The 20,961-nt window shown below is 41.5% G+C and overlaps 1 protein-coding gene across 1 annotated transcript in view; it reads right to left on the bottom strand.

Annotated features, from left to right (window-relative positions):
- ambra1b (autophagy/beclin-1 regulator 1b) overlaps nt 1–20,961 on the bottom strand; it is a 54,500-nt gene that overhangs the window by 11,402 nt on the left and 22,137 nt on the right. The window contains exons 15-17 of the mRNA XM_020455655.2: nt 13,352–13,459; nt 12,920–13,113; nt 8,656–8,787 (exon numbers count right to left, since the gene is read on the bottom strand). Of these exons, the coding sequence (XP_020311244.1) occupies nt 8,656–8,787; nt 12,920–13,113; nt 13,352–13,459 (434 nt within the window). The remainder of the gene's footprint in view (nt 1–8,655; nt 8,788–12,919; nt 13,114–13,351; nt 13,460–20,961) is intronic.

Here is a 20,961-nt window from a genome sequence, read left to right as displayed (position 1 = left end):
ACAATTATTCCTAATGGTTGTACAGTCATCTCAAATAAAACTGAAGGACCTCGGCGTTACTCTGGACCCTGATCTCTCTTTTGAAGAACATATCAAGACGGTTTCAAGGACAGCTTTTTCCCATCTACATAACATTGCAAAAATCAGAAACTTTCTGTCCAAAAATGCAGAAAAATTAATCCATGCTTTTGTCACTTCTAGGTTAGACTACTGCAATGCTCTACTTTCCGGCTACCCGGATAAAGCACTAAATAAACTTCAGACGCAGACTCGGTCTCAATCTTTAAGTCTTTACTGAATCTCTTCAGTGGGTCATATGATTGAGTGTAGTCTGGCCTAGGAGTATGAAGGTGAACGGAAAGGCTCTGGAGCAATGAACCGCCCTTGCTGTCTCTGCCTGGCCGGTTCCCCTCTTTCCACTGGGATTCTCTGCCTCTAACCCTATTACAGGGGCTGAGTCACTGGCTTACTAGGGCTCTTTCATACCGTCCCTAGGAGGGGTGCGTCACTTGAGTGGGTTGAGTCACTGATGTGATCTTCCTGTCTGGGTTGGCGCCCCCCCCTTGGGTTGTGCCGTGGCGGAGATCTTTGTGGGCTATACTCTGCCTTGTCTCAGGATGGTGGTTGAAGATATCCCTCTAGTGGTGTGGGGGCTGTGCTTTGGCAAAGTGGGTGGGGTTATATCCTTCCTGTTTGGCCCTGTCTGGGGTTGTCATCGGATGGGGCCACAGTGTCTCCTGACCCCTCCTGTCTCAGCCTCCAGTATTTATGCTGCAGTAGTTTGTGTCGGGGGGCTAGGGTCAGTTTGTTATATCTGGAGTACTTCTCCTGTCCTATCCAGAGTCCTGTGTGAATTTAAGTATGCTCTCTAATTCTCTCTTTCTTTCTCTTTCTTTCTCTCTCTCTCTCTCTCGGAGGACCTGAGCCCTAGGACCATGCCTCAGGACTACCTGAGATGACGACTCCGGACTACCTGACATGATGACTCCTTGCTGTCCCCAGTCCACCTGGCCGTGCTGCTGCTCATGTTTCAACTGTTCTGCCTGTGATTATTATTATTTGACCATGCTGGTCATTTATGAACATCTTGGCCATGTTCTGTTTTAATCTCCACCCGGCACAGCCAGAAGAGGACTGGCCACCCCACATAGCCTGGTTTTGCTCTAGGTTTCTTCCTAGGTTTTGGCCTTTCTAGGGAGTTTTTCCTAGCCACCGTGCTTCTACACCCGCATTGCTTGCTGTTTGGGGTTTTAGGCTGGGTTTCTGTATAGCACTTTGAGATATCAGCTGATGTACAAAGGGCTATATAAATAAATTTGATTTGATGTTCCATACTTTTCCCCCCTTCCACTTTTGTGGTAATGCTGCAGTTAGTTGGTTGTAATTTTGGGTAGAGCAGACATTTCCATATGTTTTTGTTAGCTGCATGTGTGACATAACTCCACCAGTCCTATTTATAATATAATTTACGAAGATACCCTTTTTTTTTAGGTTTACCACAATATTTGTTGTATTGTTTGTTCTGTCTTTTCTGGTGGATTAAATTAAAATTGCAACCAAGCCATTTGTTTTAAAAATAGCGATATTTGGGAGATGATTTCCTTTTCAAATAACTTAAAGTGAGAGGTTGTAATCTGAATAAAGGGAAAATGGCCTTTCTTGAACATAGGGTTAGACATTCTTACTAATTTGCTAGAGAACCAGTTCATATTTAAGTATACATTTTGTATGACTGAAGTCTTTAGTGAGAGGTCTAATGCTTTTACAGTTAATCATTTCTGCCCTCCGAATTCATATTCATTATATAAATAGGCCTGTTGAATTTTTCTGGATTGCCATCCAAATAAAATGTAATATTTTTTTCTGAATTTAAAAAACGGTTTGCTAGGTATAGGCAAGACCACAAGCAAATGGGTAAACTGGGATATGACTAAAGAGTTAATCAAGTATTTACCTTTCAATGATAGTAAGATCTAATGTACTTCTATTGAAATGTATTGGAGTGAGATCATCTCTTTCTTTCGGGATATGTATACCGAGTATGTCCACATCCCAATCAGAAAAAGTTATTGGTAAACTACACAGTAATGTAAAAGTTGTATTTATTAGTGACCCAATACTATATTATGAAAGTACACTTCTCATAATTTGGTTGTAATCCAGAGAGTTTAGAAAAATTATTTTGATCCTCTATGAGTCTGTGGAGGGATCCAAGTTGTGGATTTAAAAGGAAAAAATGAATCAGCGTACAATCACACCTTTGTTTTTAAGCCCCGTTTTTCTAATCCCTTGATATTGTTGGATCTGATTTTAATAACTAACATTTCGATGGCCATAGTAAATAGATATGCCGATAGTGGACAACCTTGTTTTTACTCCAACAGTTTAATACTTTGAGAAGTAGCCATTAATTACACCTAGGGTTACTGTACATGATTTGAACCCATTTTAGAAGATATTCTAAAATCTTTTAGAAGATATTCTCCAAAATTGAAATGTTTACATACAATAAGGTGACTGTGCCTTTAAACAGGTTGGAAAATTCCAGAAAATTGTGTAATGGTTTTAGAAGCTTCTGATAGGCTAATTGACATAATTTGAGTCAATTGGAGGTGTACCTGTGGATGTATTTCACGGCATACCTTCAAACTCAGGGCCTCTTTGCTTGACATCATGGGAAAATCAAAAGAAATCAGCCAAGACCTCATAAAACAAATTGTAGACCACAAGTAGAGTGAGAGGCCTTGAAATACATCCACAGGTACACCTCCAATTGACTCAAATGATGTCCATTAGCCTATCAGAAGCTGGAATTGTGATAAAGTGAATTATATATTATATTATCACTCATGTATCGTCCATTTAAAAAACCTGTCTGATTAGAATGAATAATGTCCGACAATACCTTTTTAATTCTATGCGCTATACATTTTGCATCACAACACTGAAGGGTAAGGAGCCTCCAATTAAAAAAAAAATGGACAGGATCTTTATATATCCCACTTGTATCCTGTTTCAGTAATAATGAAATCAGATCTTGTTGAGTGTCTGATAATCTACCATTTACATAAGAGTGGTTAAAACATGCTAATAACAGTCCTCTGAGTATATCAAAAAAGGTTTGGTATACCTCAACGACTTAAAAGGCTTTAATTGCATCTAGAAGTTCCTCCTCTGTAATTTGGCCTTCACCTGAGTCTTTCTGTATGGCTGTCAACTTTACATTATTAATAGGAAAACAAATCCATACAATTAGCTTCGGTTAGAGGAGATGGAGGAGAAACAAAAACATATGCTTAAAGTACTTTGCTTCCTCTTTCAAAATATACATTTGGTGAATCGTGGGTGGCTCCATCATTTGTAACAAGTTTCAGTCAATTATTTTGGGCAGCATTTCTATGTTAAAGATCAAACAATAATTTGGTGCACCTTTCCCCATATTCTATCAGGTTTCATTTATTATTATAATATATTACACTTGATCTTTGTTGAATAAGTTCCACCATTTATTTTTCCTCTAACCTATTCTGAGCCTTTTTATTGCTATCCGTTTTGTTCGACCTTCTATTTCCTTTGTTAATATAGACTCCTTTATAGACTCCTTTGGCCTAAATTGCTTTCGTTTTAGAGACGAGTACACATTTTAAAGTGTCCCATACAATAAGCGGATTTGCTGTACCTATGTTCGATTTTTTAAATTTAGAAATACCTCTGTCCTAGTTAAAAATAAGTTAATTACATTTCCAATATCCTCGCCCACGTGGAAATGTAGTAACGTATATACCAATTATCGGATGGTCCGACCGCATTCTATCCACTATCAACACTAACTTTTGGTGCCAACGAGAATGACATAAGAAAGTAGTCAAGACGACTAGCTGTATTGAGCCTCCGCCATGTATATCTCACTAGGTCAGGATATTTAAGCCTCCATATATCCACTAGTTCCAATATATCCATGAGATTCATGAAATCCTGAAGTGCCTCAGGGTGATAGTTTGTAGTGCGATTTTCTTTACGGTCCGTTGGGGTATTTAAAACAGTATTATGATAAAAGTCTTGTATTGCTTGCAGGGTTGATCATTTATTATATATTTTTTCAAAGAAGCGTGGATCATCAATATTTGGTTCATAAAGGTTAATGGGCCATCTCTGTTTATGGTCCAATAACATATTTAAAATCATCCATCTACAGTGGCTTGCAAAAGTATTCACCCCCCGTGGCATTTTTCCTATTTTGTTGCCTTACAACCTGGAATTAAAATAGATTTTTTTGTGTGGGGGGGAAGATGCATTGTGATGAGATTTATTGTGAAACAAACCAGAAATAAGACCAAAAAAACTGAAAACTTGAGCATGCATAACTATTCACACTCCCAAAGTCAATACGCTTGGGATATGTCTCTATAAGCTTGGCACATCTAGCCACGGGGATTTTTGTCCATTCTTCAAGGCAAAACTGCTCCAGCTCCTTCAAGTTAGATGGGTTCTGCTGGTGTACAGAAATATTTAAGTCATACCACAGATTCTCAATTGGATTGAGGTCTGGGCTTTGACTAGGCCATTCCAAGACATTTAAATGTTTCTTTGCCCTTAAACCACTTGAGGGTTGCTTTAGCAGTATGCTTAGGGTCATTGTCCTGCTGGAAGGTTAACCTCTATCCCAGTCTCAAATCTCTGGAAGACTGAAACAGGTTTCCCCTCAAGAATTTCACTGTATTTAGAGCCATCCATCATTCCTTCAATTCTGACCAGTTTCCCAGTCCCTGCCGATGGAAAAACATTCCCATGATGCTGCCACCACGCTGTTTTTTCAGGTTAATGAGAGGAGGTGTGTTTGTGCCATATAGTGTTTTCCTTGATAGCCAAAAAGCTCAATTTTACTCTCATCTGACCAGAGTACCCTTTTCCATATGTTTGGGAATTCTCCCACATGCCTTTTGGCGAACACCAAACGTGTTTGCTCATTTTTTTCTTTAAGCAATGGCTTTTTTCTGGCCACTCTTCTGTAAAGCCCAGCTCTTTGGAGTGTACAGCTTAAAGTGGTCCTACGGACAGATACTCCAATCTCTGCTGTGGAGCTTTGCAGCTCCTTCAGGGTTATCTTTGGTCTCTTTGTTGTCTCTCTGATTAATGCCCTCCTTGCCTGGTCCCTGAGTTTTGGTGGGCGGCCCTCTCTTGGCAGGTTTGTTGTGGTGCCATATTCTTTCCACTTTGTCCCTGACCTGTTTGGAGAGCTCCTTGGTCTTCATGGTGCCGCTTGCTTGGTGGTGCCCCGTGCTTAGTGGTGTTTTAGACTCTGGGGCCTTTCAGAACAGGTGTATATATACACTGAGATCATGTAACAGATCATGTGACACTTAAATAAAGTCCACCTGTGTGCAATCTAACTAATTATTTAGGGGCTTCGTAGCAAAGGGGGTAAATACATATGCACGCACCACTTTTCCGTTTTTATAATTCTTTGAAGTAATTAAAAAAATTTCACTTCACCAATTTGGACTATTTCCTGTTTGTCCATTACATGAAATCCAAATAAAAATCTATTTAAATTACAGGTTGTAATGCAACAAAATTGGGGGAAAAACAGCAAAGCGGGATGAATACTTTTGCAAAGCACTACCATAAGGATCGGTTTGGACAATTTGCACTTTCGAATCAAAATGACTTAATTAATTTGGAGTTTCTTTGCCCATGGGAGAAGTATATTTTACCCCCCCGGTCCACACAACTTCATCTAAAATTGTTGAATTAGTTTCCTGTAAACAATAGATATTATTTTCCTTCTCTTTGAGACAGGTAAATATTATTAGTCTTTTCTTATTATCTGTTAAGCTGTTACAATTATTTATTTATTATTATTTAAAACACGGTTTTACTCATTTTTCTTCCCAATTTTGTGGTATCCAATTGGTTGTTACAGCCTTGTCCCGTCACTAACTCCCGTACGGACTCGGGAGAGGCGAAGATCGATAGCCGCGCGCCTCCGAAACACGACCCAGCCAAGCCGCACTGCTTCTTGACACAATGCCCGCTCAACCTGGAAGCCAGCCACACCAATGTGTCAGAGGAAACACCGTACACCTGGCGACCGTGTCAGCGTGCATGCACCTGGCCCACCACAGGAGTCCCTAGAGCACGATGGGACAAGGACATCCCGGCTGGCCAAGCCCTCCCCTTACAATGCTGGGCCAATTGTGCGCCGCCCCATGGGTTTCCCGGTCGCGGCCGGCTGCGACAGAGCCTGGATTTGAACCAGGATCTCTAACGACACAGCTAGTGCGTTAGACCACTGTGCCACTCAGGAGGCCCAAACCATTACAACTGGCTATACTTATTTCACCATAATGAGATGCAAGTTCCAACTCTATCATAATATATGTTAGTAAATGTACCATTAAAAGGTACCATAGTGATTGAGTGTCCATATAGCTGTACCATGATATTTGCATTGCTACTAAGTAACCCTCCAATTGTTCTCCAGTATTCCATCCGCTAAAGCCCCTCCCCATCCCAAGTTGGGTTGTCATCCCAATGACCGGCAGACCAACCCGCCCACCCAGATCCCTAGGCCCTGTGAGAGGCCAGGACCCATCCTTTGAAAAGAGCACAGAACAGAAGCAGATCAACCGCTTTAGCTATTGCACTGAAACATGCAAAAAAAAGAGGATAAAAAAAATAAATATTCGCTGCTAGGGGGAATGCATGTTAACTCATTAAATATACAAAATAATATGATCTACATGATCAGTCTGTGTGTAAAATGAAAAGCGGTTTATGTGAACAGCTAAAGAATGTAAAGAAAGTAATCCAATGTTATTTGTTGCCTAGACTTTACTGCAAATGACACAAGCCTTGAGAAGAAAGAAAAAAACAATACACTAATATTGCAGGTAGCCATGACAGCATTTATAATAAGAACGATTGTGACCACACACACGCATCTAAATATTGCACTTGGGAAAAAAACAGAGTAGAAATAGAATGAAACAAACAGGCATTCTATTTTTGCTTTATTATCGTGGCCACTATAGTAGACATCGATCAAGTCGATCAAGCACAAGGCTACATGTGTGCAAAAATAACTTTCACTGTGTAAAAAAATGGAATAATCTCCCCTCACACGCACAAGTGTTAATGTCAAGTTCAACACAACAAAAGCAGTATATTTGGGCTACACTGCACATTATTACATTGTACACTTTCTGCCTGTGGACATCTGTTCTACAATGTGCCAGCAGAGCATGATACCCTTTGTTGGCATAATTGGTCTCTGAGGCAGAGAGTACACCTGGCATATCCCTTTTTATTCATCGTGGGTTCTTTCTCCATTATCGCAGCTCTTATGTCCTCACTGACTAATTCAAGTATGCCCAGTTTGTCATCTATCAACAGATCGCTTTACACACTTACCAGACCCAGTGGTGAAAAGCTTAAATGGTTTGTGTTTTTTGGAGATTGAGTCCCCACGCCATGTTTGAGTGTTGCTTGTTTTCGTAATTTTTGTAGATACATTTCTCTAGCCTTCTGATTAGTTTTGTGTTATTATCCAGATTAAATGTTATTACCCATGAGTATATGAAGTGCTAATATTTAAGTCTAACTTACTGATATTGAATATTACGTTCTTATCTTAAGGCGACTTGCACCGCTGTGTTCAGTACGCCATCTGATACTATTGTATTTGTTGCACGAGCAGTAACTACATGGTCTGATGTTTCCTCCTTGCTTGGCAGAGATCTCAGAAAATATCTAAATTGCGAACCCACGACCCAAATGTATCACACGTTAAAAAAAAAAGAAGTTATATACCATATCTCATAATCGTTTGGGCTTCCCGAATTAGTCTATTATTTTCAGAGTTGCACTATTCCACTGGGGGGCTACAAAGCCTGGTGACATAGCTCTCGCTGTACCGCGCACTTTGACAGACCACCCATCAATGAGTCGCCGTTATTCCCCATTTACATAAAATTAACACCCCATCATGCTTAGGGTCATGTATAAAAATCCCAGTTGCACAGATCTCAGTGAAAGAGGGTTCTCGAAGAAGCATAGGGTGTTTAAAAGGGTGTGTGTCTCAGTCTCAACCCTATTGAACACTAATGGGAGATTCTGGAGCGGCACCTTGTGGGTGTTTTCCACCACCATCAACAAAACACCAAATTATAGAATTTGTGGAAGAACAGTGCTTGCAAAGTGTCCGTTGAGTTTTTACTCTGGGAATTAGAACTTAACGCCTGTGTCTTTCACGGATTCTCTCCTCTGCAAAACAGACAGTTGAAACAGCCCTTCCTGACCATGTGCCGTCATTACAGCCATATAAAAACTGTTTCCCCTACCCCAATTCCTCTATTGGTTTGAATTGAATGAGACTAGAGGGCCTGGATTGGGGGCCTTTGCACCCCGTCTGGAGATCATAGTAGGGGAAAACATGCTGTAAAACCATGTAGAAGGTACAATAAGAGGCATTGTGACAGGGTTGGAGTCAATTCCATTTCAATTCAGGAAGTACACTGAAATTCCAATTCCCTATGCTTTTCAATGAGTAACATTTCAAATTGGGTTTACTTTCTGAATTGGTTGGAATTGACCCCAACCCTGCTTTATGGCATTATAAAAACTGAGGGTAGTAGGTGGGACTGGGAGGATTACCGGTATTAGCGGTAGAGGTGCCGGCTTCTGTTGAGGCGTCCCCCAGGGTACTGTCCTCGATCTGGCTGGTTTGTGGCTGCTCGAGGCTCCCTTTGGCCTCACGGCTCGTGGACGGGAGCTCTTGACGGACTTCTGAGATAGTGAGAGAGAACATTGATATATTTACATTTCCTCTAAACTGCACAGTAAGTTAGATGAGACATACACTGGTTGAAGGTTAATATCTGTGTTAAATACAAAATAATACTTTACAGCTGACTCTTAATTGAATGTCAATGGGTCTTTGAGAACGATCGGATTGGATCTCAGTGTTTCTTTGTCACACAGGGAGCCAATGAGAAGTCGGCGGCAGGTAGCCTAGCGGTTAGAACATTGGGCCAGTAACTGAAAGGTTGCTAGTTCGAATCCCTAAGCCGACAAGGTGAAAAATCTGCCGATGTGCCCTGGAGCAAGGCACGTTACCCTTATTGCTCCAGGGTTCCTGTTGGCTGTATCTGAGGGAGATGGGATATGCAAAACAAACATTCCATACATGCGTATAATACACACTTGAAACAGAACAAATATAGGCACCCACCAAATTATTATTAGAGCCTGACCGATATATTTTTGGGTCCGATACAGACTACGGAGAAAGTCAAGAGTTCTAATTTAGCTAACTAGCTACTATTCTCATCATGGATGATAGACCGTCTTGCTTTTTGCAGATTGCATATTTCAGAAAATAAACAAAATAACCCCACTAGCTAACATAATTGGCCCAGACAGTAACATATATATTTTTGTATCAAGGACGAGTGTTCACTTTGGCGCCAGTCCAGTGTAAACACACAAGTAGAACATAATGCTAGCTAGCTAAGCTAACTGCCTTGCTGGCTAGATAACTAAGCTCACTACCCTGCTGCTGGCTTGCTCGTCATCTAACGTTAACTATGTGAGAATGTGATGAGGACATGGCTGCTTGCTTGGTGAAGCGTACTTCTGATTATTTACTTATTCAAATGCACTGCCTGTGGCAAGCTACTCACCGTCAAACCACCATGCATACTCTCGCTCTCGTTGCGACATAAGGTTGAATGATATTCAGGCAACGATTAAATTATATTTTTTTAATTACTGCAAACGGGCAGATTTATTTTGTTGAACCCTTATTTTACCAGGTAAGTTGACTGAGAACACATTCTCATTTACAGCAAAGACTTGGGGAATAGTTACAGGGGAGAGGGGGGGATGAATGAGCCAATTGTAAGCTGGTAACTACATGCCTAGAATGATCAGAGATCAAATTACAGTCCATTCTGGAAAATATTTAATTATCCACCCCCCCATAACGACAAAGCAAAAACAGTCTAAAAAAAATGTAATGTCACATTTACATGCAGTACCAGTCAAAAGTTGACAAACCTACTTATTCTGGGGTTTCTTAATTTTTACTATTTTCTACATTGTAGAATAGTGAAGACTTTCAGAACTATGAAATAACACAATCATGTAGTAACCAAAAATGTGTTAAATTAACATACATTTTACATTTGAGAATAGCCACCATTTGCCTTGGTGAAAGCGTCGCACACTCTTGGCATTCTCTCAACCACCTTCATGAGGAATGCTTTTCCAACTGTCTTAGAGTTCCCGCACATGCTTGACTCCTACTCTGCGTCTCACAAAGACAATGTTTGGAAGGAAAAATCTCAAATTTAAACTCAGACAAAAAGGATAGATTCCCACCGGTCTAATGTCCATTGCTCGTGTTTCTTGGCCCAAGCAAGTCTCTGGTTATTGGTCTCCTTTAGTAGTGGTTTCTTTGCAGAAATTCAACCATGAAGGCCTCATTCACAAAGTATCCTCTGAACAGTTGACGTTGAGATGTGTCTGTTACTTGAACCCTGTGAAGCATTTGTTTGGGCTGCAATTTCTGAGGCTGGTAACGCAAATGAACTTATCCGCTGCAGCAGAGGTAACTCTGGGTCTTCCTTTCCTGTGGCGGTCCTAATGAGAGAGTTTCATTATAGTGTTCAATGGTTTTTGTGACTGTGCTTTCAAAGTTCTTGAATTTTTTTGGGATTGACAGACTTTCATGTCTTAAAGTAATGATGGATTGTCATTTCCCTTTGCTTATTTGAGCCGTTCTTGCCATAATATGGACTTGGTCTTTTATCAAATAGGGCCATCTTCTGTATACCGCCCCTGCCTTGTCACAACGGATTGGTTCAAATGCATTGAGGAAAGAAATCCCAGAAATTAACAAGGCATACCTGTTAATTGAACTGCATTCCAGGTGACTACCTCGTGAAGCTGGTTGAGAGAATGCCAACAGTATGCAAAGCTGTCATCAAAGGAAAGGGTAGCTATTTGAAGAATCTCAAATATAAAATGTATTTTGATTTATTTAACACTTCTTTGGTTACTACAGGATTCCACATGGGTGATTTCATATTATTGATGTCTTCACTATTATTCTACAATGTAGAAAATAGTAAAAATAAAGAAAAACCCTTGAATGAGTAAGTGTATCCAAACTTTTGACTGGTGCTGTAAGTAATCAGACCCTTTACTCAGTACTTTGTTGAAGCACCTTTGACAGCAATTACAGCCTCGAGTCTTCATGGGTATGACGTGACAAGCTTGGCACACCTGTATTTGGGGATTTTCTCCCATTCTTCTCTGCAGATCCTCAAGTCCTGTCAGGTTGGATGGGGCGTGTTGCGGAAAAGCTATTTTCAGGTCTCACCAGAGACAGAGATTTGCTCTGAAGCCACTCCTGCGTTGTCTTGGATGTGTGCTTAAGGTTGCTGTCTTGTTGGAAGGTGAACCTTCGCCCCTAGTCTGAGGTCCTGAGTGCTCTGGAGCAGGTTTTCATCAAGGATCTCTCTGTACATCTTTCCCTCGATCCTGACTAGTCTCCCAGTCCCTGCCACTGAAAAACATCCTCACAGGATGATGCTGCCACTACCATGCTTTACTGTAGGGAAGATGGCAGTTTTCCTCCAGACATTACGCTTGGCATTTGGTCAAAGAGTTCAATCATGGTTTCATCAGACCAGGGACTCATGTCTCATGTTCTGATAATCTTCAGTTGCCTTTTGGCAAACTAAGCGGGCTGTCATGTGCCTCTATCTGAGTTGCTTCTATCTGGCCACTCTACCATAAAGGCCGGATTGGTGGAGTGCTGCAGAGATGGTTGTCCTTCTGGAAGGTTCTACCATCTCCACAACTCTGGAGCTCCGTCAGAGTGACCATCTGTTTTTTTTATCACCACCTTGACCAAGGCCCTTCTCCCCCCGATTGCTCAGTTTGGCTGGGCAGCCAGCTCTAGGAAGAGTCTCAGTGGTTCCAAACTTCTTCCATTTAAGAATGATGGAGGCCACTGTGTTCTTGGGGACCTTCAATGCTGCAGACACATTTTGGTACCCTTCCCCCAGATCTATGCTTTGACACAATCCTGCCTTGGAGCTCTACAGACAATTCCTTTGACCTCATGGCTTGGTTTTTGCTCTGACATGCACTGTCAACTGTGGGACCTTATATAGACAGGTGTGTGTGCCTTTCCAAATAATGTCAAATCAATTGAATTTACCACAGGTGGACTCCAAGTTGTAGAATTATCAAGGATGATCAATGGAAACAGGATATGCCTGAGCTCAATTTCAAGTCTCATAGCAAAAGGGTCTGAATACTTATGTAAACAAGGCATATGTATTTTTAATACATTTACAAAGATATCTAAAAACCTGTTTTCAATGTCATTATGTAGTATTGTGTGTAGATTGATGAGGAACTACATTTTGGATTAAGGCTGTAACGTAACAAAATGAGGAAAAAGGCAATGGGTCTGAATACTTTCCGAATGCACTGTATTTGTTCATTCTAGGTATATAATATTGACGCTTTATCTGTGGAATGAAGACATACATATACACTGCCGTTTAAAAGTTTGGAGTCACTTAGAAATGTCCTTGTTTTTGAAAGAAAAGCTAATTTTTTGTCCATTAAAATAACATCAAATTGATCGGGAGTACAGTGTAGAAATTGTTAATGTTGTAAATGACTATTGGAGCTGGAAACAGCTACACTTTCCAGTCTACACTGTATTTCTGATTAATTGGTGTTATTTTAATGGACAAAATAATGAGCTTTTCTTTTACAAACAAGAACATCTCTAAGTGACCCCAAACTTTTGAGCAGGAGTGCATTTCTGGGAAAGGCTAATATTGGCCTATAATATCAGTCGGGCTCTAATTATTATTATTATTATGTCTCCTACCATAAGCAGCAGCGTGGGAGGTGCTGGGCCTGGGGAGGTCCCTCTCTGTCTGCGTCTCGGCGTTCTGCAGCTGGACGATGGGCGTCTGAGTGCCCTGTGAGGTCACAGAGGGGACGGGGTGTCGGGGCTGGAGGCCAATGGCGTTCATGAGACCCATGTCTCTGTCAAGTCTCCAGCTGGAACGACTGGGGGCCCTTGGAGAAGACAAACACCACAGAGAAGATTGGCTGGACACTCATAACAGTTATGGGTTGTACATTCTGGAACCTTCCCCCAAATTCCCTGGTTTTAAAATTTGAGGATTTCTGGAAAACCTGGGGATTTGGGATAAGTTTCCGAATTTTGCCACAGTTCAGTGCACACAGCGAGCAGGCCAGGGAGGGGGGTAAGAGAAAGGTGTCAACAACTCCTTCTGGGTCCTAGATTCCTCACCCTGGTCGATCTGTACTGCGGGTTCTGCTGGTTCCACCACTGCTGTTAACTGTGAATATGGGCTCTGCGCTTGCTTCGGCCGGGCTCTCTCCATCACTACGGTAGAACCTAGAGAACAGACAACATTTATCATCGGCGACGATGTTGTCATAATTGGATCTCTCCATAATGCTTTCACCATCGCTTCCTATGACCTAAAAGAGCTTATGGACATGAATAATGAATGGCCTCCAAAATCTGTTATATTGGTGAATGCACAATTGCTGGAAAATAAACTGGACGAGCTCCGTTTGAGACTATCAATGGGACATTAAGAACTGTAATATACTCTGCTTCTCCGAGTCATGATTGAACAAGGACATGGATAACACAAATCTAGCTGTTTTTTCCAATGCATCGCCAGGACAGAACGTCAGAGTCCGCTAAGATCAGGGGTGGTGGGGTCTCGCTAACAACAGCTGGTGCGCAATCTCTAATATATAATCTCTAGTAATCTCTATAATAGGAAGTCTTGAAGTTCTGCTCGCCCAAGTTAGAATCCCCAATGATAAGCTGTAGATCATACTATTTACTAGGGCTGTCCCGGACCAACAACAAAAATTCTTAGTCTACCGAAAGTAGTCGCTTTGTTTGAAAGGCGTAGCCTATTTTGCCATTTATAGACACACCCTGTGTTTTAATAAGATCAGCTATATATGCATTGAGCTAGTCTGATGCATTCAGCTTACTGTTGGATGAAATAAGTCAAATTACTCGAGAGCCAGAGATCAAGATACCCAGAAAAAAAAGAAGAAAAAAAAGAGAAAAAAAAAGTCTGGTCCCGCTACTACTGGCTTTCTCAGATTCTGACATTACTCTCCTGAAGTTGCTGGAAATAGGCTACATGCGGAGTTGGCAAGTTCTCATGTGTAATGCCAATTTATCTTACCATATCTACCATGCTTGCCAATTATGTTTTTCATATGCACATTTTATTGAAAGTTTAATTTGAAAGTTTAATCTTCGTATCTCAAAATCATTGTCATGTGGTTAATCAAAATTTCATCCAATTCTAAATGAATATGATACAAACCTAAAAAGTAACTTCTATTTCCATTGTCAACTATGTAAAGAAATAGCCTAAGGCCAACAAATAAAAACATTGCAGCCTGCAAGTAAATATCCTATAAATCACATTGGCTACGCATGGCCTGTCTGAAATCAATTTAAAACATTGCATCAACTATTAACTTGGGTCCGGCCTGAAGCTCCTTGCAACATATTCTGGGCCCTCAGAGTTTCCTGCGCCAGTGAGCTCAGGACAGACACAGCTGTAGGCTATTTGCACAAGGGATAACAAGTAATCAGGTAGGCCTATTTTATGACATTTCTACTAGATCAGAGAAAGACATTTTTCCCTTTCACGCTGAGTGGTTATCAAAAGGGAGAGAGCTGGAAAGATTTTTCAACATCATTGAGAATGACTAACTCAACTGTTTGCTTGCTGTTTGAGGTGAAGAAAACATTACTTTGAGAAGTTTCACAGCTCATTAGTGATGGTGCATTAATCAATCAGAAAAACTATCAAATCCTCAAATCAGCACATTTATATTCCTACATTTGAGGGCAGGCCATGTAGCCTATAGGCCATCTTCTAGTGGGCGTCCTTACTCAACATTGACAGGAGTACTCGAAAGGAAAGACCATGACTAAATTGACCAAACTTGTAAATGGAATGAAATAAAATAAGACCTTTCACAAGTGTAGCATAGGTTGTGCGCTCTGCAAACAACGTGTCCACTCCGACAATGAGAACATTAAAATATTATTATTCCAGCCTATTGAATGAATTAACAAACATTAACGTAACCAAACAAACATTGTAGATGATAAATTATAGGAATTAACAGTAAAAATGTACTATTGGTAATATTTATGACATGACCAAAGAAATGTGGACACCTGCTCGAACATCTCATCCCGAAATCCTAAGCATTAATATGGAGTTGGCCACCCTTTGCTGCTATAACAGCCTCCACTCTTCTGGTAAGGCTTTCCACTAGATGTTGGAACATTGCCATATGGACTTGCTTCCATTAAGCAACAAGAGCATTAGTGAGGTTGGGCACGGATGTTAGGCAATTAGGCCTGGCTCACAGTCGGCGTTCCAATTCATCCCAAAGCTGTTCGATGGGTTTGAAATCACACCGATTTCCACCGATGTTCGATGGGTTCTTCCACACCGATTTCGACAAACCATTTCTGTATGGACCTCGCTTTGTGCATGGGGGTATTGTCATGCTTAAACAAGAAAAGGGCCTTCCCCAAACTCTTGCCACAGGGTTAGAAGCACAGAATCATCTAGAATGCCAATGTATGCTGTAGCGTTAAGATTTCTCTTCACCCTAACTAGCCCGAACCACTGCTCCAGAGTCCAATGAATGTAGGCGAGCTTTACACCACTCCTGCCGACGTTTGGCTTGGCAATTGTAGGCTTGTGGACGGCTGCTCGTCCATGGAAACCCATTTCAGGAACTCCCGACGTACAGTTCTTGTGCTTACTTTGCTTCCAGAGAAAGTTTGGAACTTGGTAGTGAGTGTTGCAACCAAGGACAGATCATTTTTACGTGCTACGCGCTTCAGCACTCGGCAGTCTCTTTCTACCACTTCACAGCTGAGCCGTTGTTGCTCCTAGACATTTCAACTTCACAATAACAGCACTTACGGTTGACCGGGGAAGTTCTAGCAGGAAGAACTGACTTTATGGGAAAAGGTGACATCCTATGACAATGCCATGTTAAAAAGTCACTGAGCTCTTCAGTTAAACATTGGCAGTAGAATGGCCTGTCTATGGAGATTTCATGGTGGTGTGCTCAATTTTAAACACCTGTCTACCAGCATGTCACCAGTGCAACTACTGCAGGAATGGGCAACACCAGTCCTCCGGAGCCTGATTGGTATCACTCTTTTGCCCAAGCACCTGCTAACACACCTGACTCCAATAATCAACTAACCATGATCTTCAGTTTACAATAAAATTAGTTTAAAATCAGCTGTGGTTGCTAGGGATGGGGAAAAGTATGACATCACTCTGGCCCCCGAGGACTGGAGTTGACCATAGAGGGACAAAAACTATAGATCACCTTTACTTCACACAAACAAAGCTCTCCCCCACCCTCCATTTGGCAAATCAAACCATAACTTGATCCACCCGATTTCTGCTTACAAGCAAAAACTCTAAATTTGACGTACCAGTGAGGTGCTCACCACAGAATTGGTCCGATGAAGCGGTTGCTAAGCTATAGGACTGTTTCACTAGCACAGACTGGAATATGTTCCCGGGATTCATCCGATGGCATTGGAGTTTACCACACCAGTCACCGGCTTCATTAATAAGTGCATAGACGACGTTGTCCCAACAGTGACCATAAGTACATATCCCAGCCAGAAGCCATGGATTATAGGAAATATCTGCATTGAGCTAAAGGCTGGAGCTGCCTCTTTCAATGCGCAGGACGCTTATATGAAATCCAGCTACGCCCTACAATTAACCATCAAACAGGCAAAGCGTCAATACAGTACTAAGATGAATCCTACAGTACCGGCTCTGACGCTCGTCGGATATGGCAGGGCTTGCGAAAGGGAAACCCAGACGAGAGCTGCCCAGTGACGCGAGCCTAACAGACGAGCTAAATGCCTTCTATGTTCACTTTGAGGCAAGCAATACTGAACCATACGTGAGAGCACAAGCTGTTCTGGATGACTAAGACCACGCTCACCGTAACCGATGTGAGTAAGACCTTTAAAACATTCACAAGGCCGCAGGGCCAGACTGATTACCAAGTCACGTACTCAAGAGCATGCGCTGACCAGCAGGCAAGTGTCTTCACTGGAATGTTCAACCTCTCTCTGACCCAGTCTGTAATACCTACATGTTTAAAGCAAACTACCATAGGTATTATGCCTAAAACACAAAGGTACCCCGTCTAAATGACTTCTGCTCCGTAGCACTCACATTTGCAACCATGAAATATTTTGAAAGGCTGGTCATGACTCACAACACCATCATCCCAGAAATCCTGGACCCACTCCCAATTCGCATACCGCCCCAACAGATCCGAACACAACCCCATTCACATCGATGAGTCTATAGTAGAGCAGGTCAAGAGCTTGAAGTTCCTCAGCATCCTCATCACTAAGGATCTATCATGGTCCAAACACACCAACACAGTCATGAAGAGGGCATGAAAACACCTCTTCCTTCTCGTTAAGCTGAAAAGATTTGGCAAGGGCCCTTAGATCCTCAAAAGATTGACTAGATGCATTTACCGCTTGGTATGGCAACTGCTCAGCATGCAACCGCAAGGCACTAGAGGGTAGTGCGTACGGCCAAGTAGATCACTGGGGCAGAACCCCCTGCCATCCAGAACCTCTATACCAGGCGGTGTCAGAGGAAGGCACAAAAAATTGTCAAAGACTCCAGCCACCCAAGTCATAGTGTGTTCTCTCTTGTACCACATGGCAAGCAGCACCGGAGTGCCAAGTCTGTGACCAAAAAGCACCTGAACAGCTTCTACGCTGAAGCGATAAGACTGCTGAACAGTTAAATGGCTGCCAGCACAATTTATTATTTGTTTATTCATCCATCCTAATTGTTTTGCACAGATTGACTTGCACTGGCTCGATGCCAGCGTTTCCCAAACTCGGTCGTTTGGACCCCGAGGGGGGCACGTTTTGTTTTTTGCCCTACACAACACAGCTGATTCAAATAATCATCCAGCTTTGATTATTTTAAATCAACTGTGTAGTACTACAGCAAAAACAAAAATGTGCACCCCTTGGGGCCCAAATGACAGAGCTTGGGAAACGCTGCTCTACGGCACACTCACTAGACTCTAGCCACACACACTTTACATAGTTCTTTCTGAAAGTTTTCAGACCCCTCGCTATGAGGTCGAAGGAATTATCCACAGAGCTCCGAGACAGGATTGTGTCAAGGAACAGATCTGGGGAAGGTTACCTAAAATATGTCTGCAGCATTGAAGGTCCCAAAGAACACAGTGGCCTCCATCATTCTTCAATAGAAGACATTTGGAACCACCAAGACTTCCTAGAACTGGCCGCCCAGCCAAACATGGGGAGAAGGGCCTTGGTCTGTGGAGATGGGAAAAACTTCCAGAAGGACAACCATCTCTACAGCACTCCACCAATCAGGCCTTTATGGTAGAATGGCCAGACGGAGGCCACTCCTCAGTAAAAGGCACATGACAGCCCAGGCCACAAAACATCAGCCAGGAAGCATAGGAAGTGAGAAGTGGTCTGTGGTCACCACCTGCAGAACCACTCCTTTATTGGGGGTGTCTTGCTAATTGCCTATAATTTCCACCTGTTGTCTATTCCATTTACACAACAGCATGTGAAATTTATTGTCAATAAGTGTTGCTTTTTAAGTGGACAGTTTGATTTCACAGAAGTGTGATTGACTTGGAGTTACATTGTGTTGTTTAAGTGTTCCCTTTATTTTTTTGAGCAGTGTATGTTACATTTGACATTCTTCAAAGTAGCCACCCATTGCCCTGATGACAGCTTTGCACACTCTTGGCATTTGCTCAACACAGAGATCATCCATTCACCTACTCTCACGAAGACACGCGGTTGGAACCAAAAATCTCCAATTTGGACTCCAATCAGACCAAAAAAGTACAGATTTCCACCGGTCTAATGTCCATTGCTCGTGTTTCTTAGCCACAGCGAGTCTCTTTTTATTGGTATCCTTTAGTAGGGGTTTCTTTGCAGCAATTTGACCATGAAGGCCTGATTCACACAGTCTCCTCTGAACAGTTGATGTTGAGAAGTGTATGTTACTTGAACTCTGAAGCTTTTATTTGGGCTGCAATTTCTGAGGCTGGTAACTCTAATGAACGTATCCTCTGCCGCAGAGGTAACTCTGGGTCTTCCTTTCCTGTGGCGGTCCTCATGAGAGCCAGTTTCATCATAGCGATTGATGGTTTTTGCGACTGCACTTGAAGATGCTTTCAAAGTTCTTGAAATGTTCCGGATTGACTGACCTTCAAGTCTTAAAAGTATTTGAGCCGTTCTTGCCATAATATGGACTTGGTATTTTATCAAATAGGGCTATCTTCTGTATACCAGCCCTACCTTGTCATAACACAACTGACTGGCTCAAACGCATTAAGAAGGAAATACATTCTACAAATTTGCTTTTAAACAAAGCACACCTGTTAATTGAAATCAATTCCTGGTATCTACCTCATGAAGCTGGTTGAGAGAATGCTAAGAGTGTGCAAAGCTGTCAAGGTAAAGGGTGGCTACTTTGAAGCATCTGAAATATAACATTTATTTTGATTTGTTTAACACTTTTTGGTTACTAATAAATAATACTAATAAAGAAAACCCCTGGAATAAGTAGGTGTCCAAACTTTTGAGTGGTAGTGTACATACAGTATAATCTCGTACCCCTACACATTGACTTGGTACTGTAACTCCTTGTGTATAGCCTCGTTTTACTGTTTCACAGTTTTTAAACTAATATTTTTCTTACTTTTTAACTCTGCACTGTTGGGAATGGGCTCTTAAGTAAGCATTTCACTGTAAAGTCTACACCTGTTGTATTCACCCTTTCACTGTAAAGTCTACATCTGTTGTATTCAGCATTTCACTGTAAAGTCTACACCTGTTGTATTCAGCATTTCACTGTAAAGTCTACACCTGTTGTATTCAGCATTTCACTGTAAAGTCTACACCTGTTGTATTCAGCATTTCACTGTAAAGTCTACACCTGTTGTATTCAGCATTTCACTGTAAAGTCTACACCTGTTGTATTCAGCATTTCACTGTAAAGTCTACACCTGTTGTATTCACCCTTTCACTGTAAAGTCTACACCTGTTGTATTCAGCATTTCACTGTAAAGTCTACACCTGTTGTATTCAGCATTTCACTGTAAAGTCTACACCTGTTGTATTCAGCATTTCACTGTAAAGTCTATACCTGTTGTATTCAGCATTTCACTGTAAAGTCTACACCTGTTGTATTCAGCATTTCACTGTAAAGTCTACACCTGTTGTATTCAGCATTTCACTGTAAAGTCTACACCTGTTGTATTCAGCAATTCACTGTAAAGTCTACACCTGTTGTATTCAGCATTTCACTGTAAAGTCTACACCTGTTGTATTCAGCATTTCACTGTAAAGTCTACACCTGTTGTATTCAGCATTTCACTGTAAAGTCTACACCTGTTGTATTCAGCATTTCACTGTAAAGTCTACACCTGTTGTATTCAGCATTTCACTGTAAAGTCTACACCTGTTGTATTCAGCATTTCACTGTAAAGTCTACACCTGTTGTATTCAGCATTTCACTGTAAAGTCTACACCTGTTGTATTCACCATTTCACTGTAAAGTCTACACCTGTTGTATTCAGCATTTCACTGTAAAGTCTACACCTGTTGTATTCAGCATTTCACTGTAAAGTCTACACCTGTTGTATTCACCATTTCACTGTAAAGTCTACACCTGTTGTATTCACCATTTCACTGTAAAGTCTACACCTGTTGTATTTAGCATTTCACTGTAAAGTCTACACCTGTTGTATTCAGCATTTCACTGTAAA

This window comes from Oncorhynchus kisutch, linkage group LG22 (assembly GCF_002021735.2).
Source record: "Oncorhynchus kisutch isolate 150728-3 linkage group LG22, Okis_V2, whole genome shotgun sequence".
NCBI classification, from domain to species: Eukaryota; Metazoa; Chordata; class Actinopteri; order Salmoniformes; family Salmonidae; genus Oncorhynchus; species Oncorhynchus kisutch.
The sequence above is the reverse complement of the archived record's forward strand: the minus strand, read 5'-3'. Positions and strand labels throughout refer to the sequence as shown.